Source organism: Impatiens glandulifera, chromosome 1 (genome assembly GCF_907164915.1).
Source record: "Impatiens glandulifera chromosome 1, dImpGla2.1, whole genome shotgun sequence".
Classification (NCBI taxonomy): Eukaryota; Viridiplantae; Streptophyta; class Magnoliopsida; order Ericales; family Balsaminaceae; genus Impatiens; species Impatiens glandulifera.
The window spans coordinates 155,509,697-155,524,692 of NC_061862.1; the positions used below are offsets into that span (position 1 = coordinate 155,509,697).

General features: G+C 28.1%; 1 protein-coding gene across 5 annotated transcripts; it reads left to right on the plus strand.

Annotated features, from left to right (window-relative positions):
- The first annotated feature begins 10,478 nt into the window (after positions 1–10,478).
- LOC124917321 lies at positions 10,479–14,586 on the plus strand. Of its 5 annotated transcripts, XR_007097119.1 has the most exons (12): positions 10,479–10,506; positions 10,586–10,752; positions 11,299–11,885; positions 11,955–12,003; positions 12,083–12,153; positions 12,274–12,334; positions 12,652–12,798; positions 13,262–13,325; positions 13,415–13,544; positions 13,711–13,797; positions 14,149–14,225; positions 14,442–14,586. XR_007097119.1 is itself a non-coding variant. In XM_047457780.1 (4 exons), the coding sequence occupies exons 2-4, from the start codon at positions 10,724–10,726 to the stop codon at positions 11,611–11,613; spliced, it is 549 nt and encodes a 182-aa protein (XP_047313736.1). In that variant the 5' UTR covers positions 10,479–10,506; positions 10,586–10,723; the 3' UTR covers positions 11,614–11,768. The 5 variants fall into 5 exon arrangements, 2 of the variants coding, with proteins under 2 accessions (XP_047313736.1, XP_047313742.1); XR_007097121.1 differs by having other exon boundaries at positions 10,586–11,021; positions 12,271–12,798; XR_007097120.1 differs by having other exon boundaries at positions 10,586–11,021; positions 12,274–12,798.
- Positions 14,587–14,996: the final 410 nt, after the last annotated feature.

Here is a 14,996-nt window from a genome sequence, read left to right on the forward strand (position 1 = left end):
TCAAACTAGGCAGAAACTTTAAGCCCTAGAAAATCAAACTTCGATACGTCCAAACCTTGATCCGATCGTTAAAAATGTAGAGGAATAAGTTACCGACCTCTCGACAAAATTTAAGCTCAATCGGACTCCGTTTAAAACTCCAATCTTCAGTTCGTTAATCCTTGCGCGACTACAGACAAAAAATTGCTGCTAGATTTTCTCTCTGCCTCTCTTTTAATTTTGACTTCTTCAATAACCGTTTTCCAAAGAAAAATCTCTCCAAACTCATTTTAGCTGAGAATTTCTTCGAGTTAAAGCCCTCGACATAGTGAAATAATGTCACTCATGTATTCCAAGACAACAATCAGTTATAAAAAAACTTCTAACTAATTTTCAACAAGCATGAAGATGTATCGTTTGTTCTCCACATTTTTCTAGCCAAATCATGCATATAAAGAATCTAACAAACTATGTATATGATTATAGTACACCCTCAGTTCATACCTTAGAAATTATCATTCTTGGTAAAACTTTCGAGGCATCAACACGCACTTGACAACTTCGCACTAGCACTCACTAGAGATTTCCAATCAAAACCTACCCACAATGTTTGATACAAATCAAAATTCGACCTTTATACACACATATCAAAACCTCACTCTTGCAATAAAAAACCTTAAAGCAATATGCTTTAATTAGAAAACAATTTATATGTTGCATCAATTGTCTTTCACAATCAGCAACATCGAATAAGTATTTCACCTTCTTTTCCAACTCCAAATTTCCATCTCCATATTGACGAATATCAAATCTCTTAGCAGTTAAATCACAAATAACCATCTTTGATCAATTTAAGTAAAATAAGCCTCAATACAAATTCAAGATCAAAGCATACAAATATTTGAGAATTTGTTTAAAATCAAATAAGGCTTTACTTGTGAAAATTGGAATCAAATAGGTTTAAACCTATTTTATGAAGTCAAACGAGACTTAAAAAAATATCTTAGTTGAAAAAGTCTTAGTTGTTGATCACTTCAAATATGATTCGCTCATTTCTCTCTCTATATATATATTATATTATAACATAATATAATATCTATATATATGGAATATATATATATATATATATTTCTTTTTTATATTTTATATTTTAATAGACTATATGTCCCAAATTAAAATAAGTCAAAAAAATATACCTAATCTTCTTCATTCTGGTGTCGCTGCATACACGATGACTTTTCGTCACCTGCACCCATTGGCGCCTTCGAGAAGAATAAAAGACACATTGTCTTCTTCTCTCTTCTTCTCAAAACATCGTCACCAAAATCTAAGAAATATTTTAACGACAGTTGACATCTCTTTAGCAACTGAAGATTTCGACTCAAATCTTCATAATAGATAATTCTTCTGCAACCAATGTCGTTTTCTCAAACAACCAACAGTCTTCAACAAAAACACAAATATCCAAAACTTCTTCAATGACGGTTAGAGTTTCTATCATATCTTCATAAATATATTATGATAAATATTCTCAAAACATGTTCTGATACCACTTGTTGAGAAATTATCTAATTTAAATACACGATAAAAAAAGATATAAAGATAAGTGTTAAAAAATAATAATGAATACAAGATATAACGAGGTTCGGTCAATAATGCCTACATCCTCGGAGTTGTCCATTTTATTGATTTTCCATAAAATAATGATCCAAGTAACCCTAGGTTACAATGTCTCTATTTATAGGAATACATCAAATTCTTAAACCCAATGTATAAACTCTAATAAAATATGAGCCCAAAACCCAACATGATGTATCCGAGCAGTTCGATTATTTATTTTGTATGTTGGTTTCTAGGTTATTTTGGGTGGAAGTTCGGTTTGGGTACCTAATAAAAGAATTTAGACTCAATAACTAAAAGAAAGTGTTTTGATTTCTACAACTCAAAGACGATATAGGCTCGGATTCGTTTCCTATTTCCTGGTGCTCAAAGACGAAGATTGAAAAAATTAAAATGAAAGAATATTGGACTTAGTACAAACTAATTAAACATCATTTCACTACCCTATCTCATTTATCACATCACTCAATTATTAAACCAAAATATTAAAATACAATATATTTTAAATTATTATATATTAATACATACCACAATACTGGAAAGAGTGACTTAAATATCAAAATTAATAATTCAATTTCCAACAAAAACTTTGTGGAGGTATAAACTGAATTTTATAATTCCCAATATATATATATATATATATATATATATATATATATATATATATATATATATATATATATATATATATATATATATATATATATATATATATATATATATATATATATATATATATACCTTTTAAATATTTTTATCAACACATCCACAATCATTTTATTTTTCTCTATAACTTTTTAAAATTTTAAATTCAAATCATTATGTTTTGATTATTTAAATAATTCAAATTACTCCAATATTATTTTATTATTTTTTTATTCATATTATTACTCAATTTATTAACTAAAATATTATTTATTTAAAAATTTTATTTTATTTATAATATCAAATTATTTTAATTATTTTAATAAAATAAACATTATCAGTTTAAAATTATCCACAATAATAATTTTAAGGGAGGTCTAGACTCTAGATTAAATTAAGGGTGGGGTTGTATTCTCCCAACTTTTCTTTGATCTCCTTGTCTCAAAAAAAATTAAAAACAACAATTTTTTTAATGACTATTTTATCATGTGAGGGGAATGTGGAAAAATTGGGATCTTTAACTCCTATATTACTAAATAATATTATTTAATTTCAAACAAAGAACTCTTTGATTTCATTATAATGCAAAATTTTTTACATTTTTCAAATATAATAAAATATTTTTATTAGCGTTTTAAAAATAATATAATTTAATATTTTAGGCATAACTTTTAAATTATTTTACAATATCAATTAAAAGTAATAATAATCAGTGGCGGACCTACAAGGGGGCCTTGGGGTACGGGCCTCCCCCAACCTTACAATAATTTGTTTTTATATATATATATTTAACAAGTAACTCTTAATCTAATTGGCTTTGAAGCTGAACGATGAACTTAAGGTCAGGTGTTCAAACCCTATATTTATAATAATATAAAAATTAAAATAATAATAGTTTTTTATATTTTTTAATTTTAAACTATTTCAAAAATTTATAAGAAAATATAAATTAATATTAATAAACAAGTTAAAATAGTTACATTGGTTTTGTTCAGTATTTAAATAAAGAATTTGATATATTATTTTTATATGCATTAACATTCTATAATTGTAATTTCGAATGTCTATTCACTTGATAATATATGTTTATCACGTTTTTGTATTTTTGTTTTTATTAATATTTTTTATTTTTTTTTATATTCTTATAAAATTAGGCTGAAACCTATTAAATTAGATTTTTTATATTTTTTATATAGTTAGTTTTTTTTATGAATTTGTTTTTGTGTTGTATTTGATAAAATAATTTATTGAGAATTACAAGTGAGTTATCACTTTGCCTACAAAGAGAATATCAAAATATAGTTCAAGCCATGTCATTGATTGCGAGTTCGAAAAATCAATTACAAAAATTTAGAGAAGATGGATGGCATGACATTTTGGACCAAGTTAACAGTTTTTCTCAATTACACTCTCAATACTTGATATAAATGAGCATATGATAATTGATAGCAATGGTATGCGAAGAGGAAAAGGGGAACTCATCACTAATCTTCATCATTATCGTGTGGAAATCTTTTGTCAGGTATAATAAATATTATTTCTTATTTATTAATAGTTATTATATATTATCTATTATCTACTAATAGTTATTATTTATTATTTCATGCTAGGTTGTTGACTTGATTATGCAAGAAATGAATAATCGTTTTTCAGAAGTTAATACAGAATTATTTGATTGCATATCATGTCTTCATCCCAGAAATTCATTCTCCAAATTTGATATTCGTAAACTCATTCGTCTTGCCAAACTTTATTCCAAGATTTCACAGGCAGTGATTATTTATTTTTGGAACAACAACTTCGGACTTACTTATTTAATTTGCGGGATGATCCTCAATTTTCTTCAATTGAAGACTTGAAAATTTTTGCTCAGAAATTGGTTAGAACAGAAAAAACATATAGTCTTTCCATTGGTTTATCGATTGATAGGGTTGGCTTTAGTTTTACCAGTTGCAACTGCATCAGTTGAAAGGGTTTTTTCCGCAATGAAGACCGTGAAGACTAATTTGCGTAGTCGAATGGGAGATGAATGGATGAATGATAGTTTAGTTGTATATGTTGAGAAATATATTTTCTCAACAATTGAAAATGAGCCAATATTGCAATATTTTCAACAAATGGAACCTCGTAGAATAAATTTGTCTTCTTTTGTACCGACTCATGAACAAGAATAATTTAGTCATTGTGCTTATTAGTATTTTGTAATTGTGTTTGTTAGTATTTTATGTAATTACCAAGTAAAATTTTAATTAAAAAATGTATTTATTTGATCGCCAAAAAAATGCTACGTTATTTGGCCCCCCGAGAAAACATTTCTGGGTCCGCCACTGATAATAATAATAATAATAAATATTATAATAGTTAATTTTTATTTATTAAAAATAATTATTTAATCTAAACAAGTGAACAAAATTTTAGTAAGTCAATAAATATATATATATATATACTTTATAAAACAAGAAGAATATGGAATTTAGAGGACAGAATGATATAAAATCATCTAATTGATTAGAAAAAGAAAAAAATGTGATAAAATAAATAAATAATTTTATTTTTTCAACAATCAGATTACATCACGTCCTTCTCTCTTTTTCTCACTCTTTTCCTCGCACAAATTGTATCTTTCAATCATTTTTCAAACAACAAAGGGTTCCTTTTATAAATCAGATTCAAATTTAAAAATATGTTTTTTAAACAAACAAATTTTTAAAAAAAAAAATTCTTATAATATATCAACACCATATCACTCACTCCGGAGCGAAAAATTTGAAACATTTAAGTACCCGTTTTTTTGTGAGTCGATTACAGTTACCCAATTCACATAAACTTTTCATACTAATCATTATTATTTGGATCAAAGGCAAGACTTATCTTGGTTCATTCTGAGTTTTTTTTAAAATAACTCAAAAACATTATTTTATTCTCTTTTAATCAATCACAATTAAGAATAACGATATGTACTTATTTGTATATTCATTCCCGATCCGTCGGATACTCGATCTCCAATGGGTACCAAATTATTCGATTAGATATATGTAAAGATTGTAGATGTTAAAAAAAGAAATATAAGTTTTGTTAAATCATAAAAAAAAAACTTTAAAATTAATAATATCAAACAAAAAAATAAAAACATTAATTATCAATATATAACAAATTTGTTGTTCCTAGAATTGAAAAAAAATAAATAAAGAAAATAAATGTTAGAAAAGCTTGAGAGAATAATGTTGAAGATAAAAAGTTAAGAGAAAATAACATGTTATTAAAAAAATGTGAAAATTAATGGATACGAGACCTTAAGTATTATGATGAAAACGAAGCGTGAATAAGAGTATAATAAATAATATATAATTATTGTAATAATTATGAATTTGAAAGTTATCTCATTAACAAAATAAAATAAAATATATATATATATATATATATATATTAATATAGTCGGATATCGAGTTTGTTTAATTTTTGTACACTCAAATTTAGGGCTATAAATGAGTTAAGCCGCTTGTGAGCCGCTCGATCAAAGATCGACTTTGACCGAGTTGGAGTCGAGCTCGAGTCGACTCGTTTAATATTCGAGTCAAGCTCATATAATATTTTATCGACTGTTTTCGAACTTTTTTGAGCATGATAATATATAATTTATTTATTTATTTATTTTAATATTAAGAGCTTTAAACAAATATACTTTTTTACTCTGTTTTCAAAGTCCGTATATTAAGCTCACATTCACAATATTATATCTTATTACCCAAAAGTTAAAAAGTAAAACCCTAATACTTTTTTTTTTCACCATTTCACACAAAAGTACTTTATTTCATTATATTATCTCTTTCATTCATAAGTTTCTTCATATCTTTATATTATCTCTCACTTATACTATTTTTCTCACTAGTTTTCAAGAGATTGCTTCATTTTTTTATTATCTCTCATTTATTCACAATCGTAGTATTATCTTGGATCTAGTATTATCTTGGATCGCTATTAATTTTTGTTTTTAGATAACTATAATTTCTTTTTGTTTTAAGGAAATTCAGCAATAAAGAAACAAAAAACTCTTTTATATATTATGTTTTGAAATTTTGAATAATTGTGATGCTTTCATATTTTCATTTTAAGATATCATATGTTTTTGAAGGTTAATAGTTATAGCAGTTTAGTATTTTCATTTTGAAAATAAATTTTGATTTGAAAATTTAATTTTTGTTAAAGTTTTCGAGCCGAGCTTGAGGGAAATGGTCGAGTCGAGCTCAAGCTTAAATTTATAAACTCGTTCGACTTGAGTTAGAGTCGATCTAATAAATACTTAATCGAGTCGAGCTCGAGCTCAAACAATCTTGAGCTCGGCTCGGCTCATTTGCAGTCCTACTCCAATCCCGACCACGATCAGGGTAATCTTTTCCCGACTCCGACCATCGATTACTCACCACTCGACTATATGGGGACCCATTATCATACTTTAATTAATTGTTCAAAATATTAAAATATTCTATATTTGTAATTATTATTTTATTTTATTAATATATTAATACCTTATTAGTTTTTTTTACAATAAAAATCATTATTTTTTTTACTCAATGTTTGATTTATAATTATTCATTTTCTGGTTGTTTTTCCTCTCGGTAATTTGATGTAAGATTGATATTTTTCACAATCTTTCAATCTTTAGAAGAGTAACTAATTAAAGTTTGACATTTTAATCAACAATTGTTTCCAACCTAAAGCAATACCTGCACATTTTAATCAAAAGAGCTTTCAGATTTAAGACAACCATGGAAGATCAATGACCGACAACATTGCGTTTTAGAAAACCAGATAAAATACTAAAACTGAAAAATCAGAATGATACTGAACTATAAATAAGCATCGAAATCAATTGAGGGCAGTACCAAAATCTTATTATCCTCTCTATTAATATTTTAATGATTTTTTATTACTATAAATATTATATATGTGACAATCATGAACTTGATACATATACTTCACAAACTGTATTAATATTTATTTGCTCGACTCGTTTTCCCTCCGATCATACACCCAAACCTATAGTAACAAAACCTATTTGACGGCATGGCCTTGCCTTTCCACCAAGGTTGAACTAAAATTCTGGATTACATCCATTTGTATAAAGATTACAATCTTTAATACCTTGGTAGCCATGCATGTTACTAAACAAAACTATCACACTTCCCATTTTAAATTTATATTAATTTGAATGATAATATCTTAAACCTTTTAAGATACACAAATAACCATATTCCTTAAAACAACTTCAAACAACATAATCATTTTTTTATAAAACCATTCATGGAAATTTAGCTAAAAATGAAACAATGACAAAACCAGAAGAGACAATGTCCTTAACATGAATCTAGGACTGTTGTCCTGCGTGACAACAAAATCAACAAAGACATTATCTTACCCAATAATTCCTGATGAAAATAAAACTAGTGGGCCTCTATTATAGGACACATTGAATAAACATCACCATAAATCTGAAGAGGCACCTCAATTTTAACATTCTTATCATACTCTTGTAAACACATAAACTCGATTTCCTTTCTCCCTGTCCTATAATAAATCCGTAACCATCGATCACCAAGCGGTAGATTATAAAATTTAAATTGCGACGTCCTCTCATCTGTTTCGTTCGGAGAGAAATGTTCATATTGCTTCCATTGCGAAATCAAAACTTTGTTTGGACACCTTTTCCATTCTCGTGATTCAAAATTATATATCTCAATGTCGCGTTTCGAACTCGTAAGGCTTTTGCAGAGAGTCATAACAATGAATTTGTCCCCAATTATTTCACCTCTGCTGATGCCTTTAATCAAGATGAGTTTCCCTTGAGAACTAACAATCTTGCAATCATCATCAATGAGAAATGCGGGATTAGGAAGAGGTGGGAGTATTTTACACAAACCACTAACAGGGTCAAAAACATTGATAACATGACTACTTGGAGGTGGAGGTGGAGGTGGGTTCAAGAATGAGTTCATCTTGCGTTTTTTCGGAGGAGGAGGAGGATGGGATTGGAGCAAGCAAGCCAGGTGATTGATATGTCCAAGCTGTTTCCTGAGCAAGTAAAATTCACGGCTTTCAATAAGCTCAAGCCATTTACGGCATACAAGAGATGCCGTGTATCTGGACTTTCGGGGAAGTCGAACCAGACACTCAAGAATCAGATCTTCGGACAAACGAGAATGTTTCATTTTCTATAATTGTTCGTGTTTCAGAGATGAAGAACATTAATAATGGTGGGAGAAGACGAAGAGATTCAGAAGTAACGTTATTGTTGTGATATTAATACTGGCCGCTTTTATTTAATACTTAGTTGAGCAATGATGGGAATTGATAAAAATGTTATAATCAATCCATCATTATATAATGTTGTTTATGTAATGGGTTCTCATTTCTTAAATGATTTCAGGCAACCTCTCCTATATAGCTAGGTAGGTTGTTAATGACAAACATAAGTATGGGTAGTTAGGAATGGATCTGGAATTAGAGTAGCTGGATTTTAACTCATTAATAAACTATAACATATATTTTTGCTTAATTGAATCAAAGTAATAATACAATTCAATTTAGATATAACCTTCTGTCATGAACTTTCTGTCTCAATTTTTTTTTAATGTTTATACTGATATAAATAATTTAAACATAATGACAAAAATAATACAAAAATATGGGGTTATTTTATTTCCAAACACATTTAAAATACCATAAAAGCAACCATTTGAGAGCAATAATGAAAATATAAATAAAATACGCTCCTAACATAATTATTTATGTTCAACGAATTTAGATATTCTCAAAAAGATCAATGAGTTCACTGGTTTTCTAGAAAAGACTCCGTTATTGTCAATATTATATAATCATTTAAATAAAATATTATATATATATATATATATAAACATTAAATAAAATTAAAACAAGATACATCACAAAAAAAAAATGTCAAATTATTACTCGATTTATTAAAATAAAATACATATTTTATCAAAATAACATATTATATAAATAGTAAAATAAATATATTAAGGAAACATTTAAATAAAATATATTAAATAAATATATTACAAGCTAGGTTAAACTTAGCTAAATCTATTAAAATTAAATATATATTTTATTGGACTTTTCTTATTTAATAATTTTATTTTTATTATAATATATAATATTTAAGTTAAGTTGTATTTTATTTTAATGTATGATATTTAAGCTATTTTTAATTGTTTAAAAAGAGATATTGGATAGTTTGGAAAAATGAGAATGTTAGTTTGAGAAATTGAGTTAGCAAGTTGTTAGAAGATGAATGGATGAATATACGTTGAGGGTGGTTTGAAAAAAATATATTTAATTAGATATATTATATTATAATTAAAAAATATATATTATATACTTGATTAAATATTATAATAATGATAACCATTCGAACTAGCTTTAGAGTTGGTTTAATTTATTCGTCCATAGTACTGTACTTATTTTTTACTTAATTTTGTATCATTTAAACAATTATGTTATTTAATTTATTAATTAAAATTTTAATAATTTATCTTAAATAATTCATTTTTCTTATCACATAATACCTTTTTTTAAGGGAAACCCATAAAAATCCTAAAACATTCAGGATCAAACAAACTCTCTAAACTGTTTGTCTATTTGCATTACAACAAAAAAGACTTTTGGCGACGCTTATATGCCAACGCATATTAAGCGTGGGTAAAAACTAAAAGATAAAAAAACTTTTCCCAACCTTTATACCTATACAACCACCTTTATTTTTTAATATATATTTATAAACTTTCATAATAACCTTACAATTTAACTATTCTAATTTTTTATATTTTTATGTTTTACTTTTAAACTTTAAAAATATTTTATTTCATTATTTTATTTTTTTTTAAATTAAAATTGACTTAAAATTTTATTAACCATAAAATTTTATTATTATTTTTTATATAACATAGTTTTTTAATTTTTATAGTATTATTAATTTTTTTTTATTAAAATCGATTTTTTATTTAATAATTATTTAAATTTAATTAAATAAAAAGTAAAAAAATAATATAAACTAAAAAAAAAAATAATTAAACATTATATATATTTAAAAAAAATTAACTTATATATTTTTTAAAATTAAGAATTATTCTATACGTAGAAAAGCCCAAATTCAATCCCAAATTCATTTTTGTTATTTTTTAACCTAATCAGTTCTTTCTTCACAGCAGCCAGCAGCCAGTTCGTCTTCTCTGCAGCAGCCAATTCGTGAGTAGTCTCTCCATTCATCTCATCTCTATTTCTATGTATGTAAAATATTCATCTCAATTAAATTCTACAATTCTAGATTTGTGTTATCTGTGTTCCGATTCATCTCGAGTATGCTCATTGCCTCATTCTTCCTCGCCTTCAAGCCAAACGCAAACGAGACACTTCAACTGCTCCAATCCATGTTTGACGTGCTTCCACACGATATCACAGTCGAATGAAACGGTCGAGATTGCGTCTTCATCCGTAAGAATTGTTCCTGTTCTCCGTTATTAAATAATTATTTGACGAATATGACGTTTACAATTAGGGAAAACAGAGGATCTCTTCACGATATTAAGATCGATGCATACAAGGGTTTAGCTTTTCTTCCTAATTATACTAGGGCGGCTAGAGCTGGATCAATTGTTTCGTTAAATCTGTTTTGTGGATGTTCGAGTGAGTTGCGGAACTACCCGATGGGTTACGTGATGGGAGAGAGTGATAGTATTGAATCTTTAGCAATTAGATTTGGGGTTAGTATTGAATCTGTTAATGAAATTGTTAATTCTGATTTCTGATAATGTTACTGTTGAATTCCTTTAAATTCAGGTACGTATCAATATCATCATCTTTTTGATTTCTTAATCTATTATTGCTTGATTGAAACAGAGTTTAATGTTTTTAACCTTTTTTTGTTCAAATGTTTGCAGTTCCTCTTAGCATAACTCTAGTTGTTTGATTTCTTAACTCGATCACACATTTCAAGCTAAAATAATCATTGTGTTGAACTTATGGTTCTGTAATATGCAGTCTGGGAAACTTATTATTGAAGATGATGATGACAAGGATGACGATGATGAGGATGATGATGACAAAGATGAAGATGACGTTGAAGATAAATTGTACAGATTGATTCAAATTCCAGTCTCTATTGTTCAAATACACATTTGTTTAAGACTGAGCTCTCTAGGGTTCTATATGAAATCAATATTGATGTTAATTAGCTTTCATGCTATCATATTCTGTGAACTGTGTTTGAGAGATGTCAGACATTCAAAAGAAATGATTTCCTTACAAAATTTAAAGAATACTCAATTAACTAATTTGTTTTTCAAGTACATGTAATGAAGAAGATTATGTTTGACTAAATGTGACAACATTTTGAGAAGATGGCAGGTCAAGTTGATGCAACTAGCAGATTAAAGCAAAGCAGAAGCGAGAAAAAGAGCAGGAAGGCAATGCTTAAGCTTGGAATGAAGTTCATTCCTGGTGTCAGCAGAGTTACTGTGAAGAAGAGCAAAAAAACAGATTTGGAGTTCTAAACTGCAACCCATCATCCAAAGAGTTCTTTCTGTTCATTTTTTTGGATCATGTGGGTAAAGAGATTATGTAAAAAGGTTAGATTCTATTCTATTCTAAGCTGTTCAGATCATTGGTCAGATGTGTAATATAACATTCTCATATAGATATATGCCTGTCATGGGGTTGCTGTTTCTTCATTTATTACCTGATGAGGTTAGCTTATTTTTATTTATAATCAGGTGGATTCCCATTTTTTCTAATATATTGATAATTAAGCTTTAGTGTTGTGCAGCTCTTGAAATAGAAGATAATACTACTAAAGAGAAGAGAGGAGGCTGAAAGTGAAAGCAATCATAAAAATCTGTAATTTTTCTTCTTCTTCTTATTAATTTTTGAATAATAATAATAATAAGAGAGAAGGAGAAGAAGAAGTTGTTGTCTGTTTCCTGATTCTTGAATGGATCTGGTTGGTTGGTTAAGTAGTGAGCAATGGTGACTGGAAAATGGTATAAGAAGAGGAGCTGTGTTTAATGGGAGAAATCAGGTCTGGAAATCCCTTTTTTTTATTATTCATTATTTATCATTCATTATTAAATGGCATCAATTGGTTTGTTCATCAATGGGTCAGGTTTTATTTATGCTGAAATGGCAGAAATGCCCATTTCTGACATCTATTAGTATTATTTTGATGGCTAATCAAATAGGGTCACAAGTATGATTAATGGAGCGAGGTTAATAGAGTAAATTAACGGGGAGTTAGAATAATGAATGTGGTTGTTGTTAACAGGGTTGAAGGTTGACTTTGGTATAGTGTATTCATTTATGAGCATTATAATAGTCCTTTCTATTTTTTTATGACAGGAAAGAAAAACATTGGCAACTTTTCTGGCTATGTGTGGTTGACTTGTTTTTAAATAAGAGCAAGACCTTCCGGTTTCCGTCTATGGATCGTTTCTTGAAAGATGCAAGAGCTTCCGGTTCCCTCAACCTCTCCAACCGTTCACTAAGGTGATTCATCTCTCTTTACAGTTCATGATTCCTCAAGCTTTATCTCATTTTCTTCACTTGTAATCCTAATTAAGCGACTAATCGGATGGACTATCTTAGGTGTATTTGTTGGTTCTATTGTCTAGACTGTAGTTTGTTTGTTTGTTCATATACTGTTAATGTCTAGACTGTAGCTTGTATTCTTCTATGCGTGATCACTGGTGATCTAAACTGTTTATGTTTTTAAAGTCAGATGCATTTGTCTGTTTTTTTGAGATTTTTTGGAAAGAGATGTGTATTCTTCCATCTGCAGAAGGAAATAATCTTCTGCTTTAAGTACTTACAACTTATGCTTACCTTCTTACTATATCCTTACAACACTTAGTATGCCTAAGAGAAATCATTCGTTGTTAAAGATATGTTCCTAGATGAGAAATTTGTTAAATATGTTTTTTATGTCTTAGTTGTTCTTATTTTGTATCAGTGAAGTGCCAAATGAAGTATACAAAAGCATGGATGCTATTGGAGGCAGTGAGAAATGGTGGGAGGTAATATTCGCATTCCTTCATTTTTAACATTCTGAATCAGCTAAGATAAATTGACATAAGATGTTACTAAAGAAAGTTAATGTTTGTAGACCGTGGAGCTACAGAAGCTTATTTTAGCGCATAATAACATTGAATCGTTGAGGGAAGATCTCAGAAACTTGCCTTTATTGTCTGTACTTAATGTTAGACACAATCCCTCCCGCCGGCTGCCATAGGCGAGTATGTATTGTTCATTTCTTTCTAGTAACTGGTTTCTTTAGATTTATTTAATTTGTATTTGTTCTTTTTTGAGGTCTTGTATTTTAATTGTCCCTCTTTTTGCTTAATCATTTTGTGCTTTGGAAATGGCATCGTCCAATTGATGATCTGTATGATTGTTTTACAGGCTTCACATGCTAAAATCATTAGATGTTTCATTTAACATGATATCCAGCATACCTGAAGAAATTGGATCGGCAACTGCTTTGGTCAAGTAGGCTCTTTACCTTGACTTTTTCTTCATTTGTTAAGAGGTGTAGTTGGCAACTCCATGTGTGCATATTTTTTTCCTGATTATTTGAGGTTGGACACATGATACTCCAATTGCTTTACCTGGATAAGATTATATTTTCATTGTACAATGAACAATCATATGATTCATTTTCTTAAAAATTTAATGATTTATCCATCTTTGTGTCAATGCTGTTAGGATATTAGCTTCGAATAAAATATGGACAGTGAGTTCAGTATGTACGTGTCACGAGAAAAAATATTAGTTATGCATCTATATAGACAGGTGCATATCATTTCTTGTTTGCATGAATTTTAATTTTGTGGTTTGTAGGTTTAAATGCTCAAATAATCAACTAAAAGATCTTCCAGGCTCCATAGGACGTTGTTCAGATTTGTCAGAGTTCAAAGGTAAGACTGCAATGGATCTTTACATTACAAGGCTTATTTAAAACAAATACAAAGATTAAACCTAGCTTTTCGAAACTCTAAAAGTTTCTGGGTTTTTTCATTTCGGAATCATAGTTTCCACTTTTTGTTCTAGTTACATATCTATAATTAATTCACATCGATATACCTTTTTTTTATTTCTTATCTTAAAAATAATATCCATTTACATAATTGCAGTGGAGGCCGAAGAGAAGATCAAGTAGATAAAAATCATCCATTCCAAATTTTTATTTCATTTTTGTTGTTCAAAACTACTTTGTTTGTTTGAGATTTTTGTGACTATGATATGATTTTATTAAATAATTTTATAAGATAATTTTGTTGGGAGAATTTATGTTAATTTTGTTATAATTAAAAATTTTGTATGAAATAATTTTTCTTAATAATTATTTAATTTAAAAATAAAAATGTTCAGGTAAAATTGTAAAAAAAATAAATATTATAATATAAAAGAATTGTTAAAAATTAAACATACTTTTAGCAACGCTTAAATTATGTTTACCGACGCTTAATTTAGCGTTGCTATAACTTACGCCCACCCTGCTTCTAGCAACGCAAGAATAAGCGTCGGTAACATTTTTGGCGACGCTTTTAAGGGTTGGCAGAAGTCTTTTTAAGCGTCGCCGTAAGTCAATTTTGTTGTAGTGTTGGAAGAAAAAGATTGGTTTGATCTCATTTATTCAAAAGCAATTTATACTTAAAAGAGAGGGGAAGGGAGACAAAGGCCTTGCT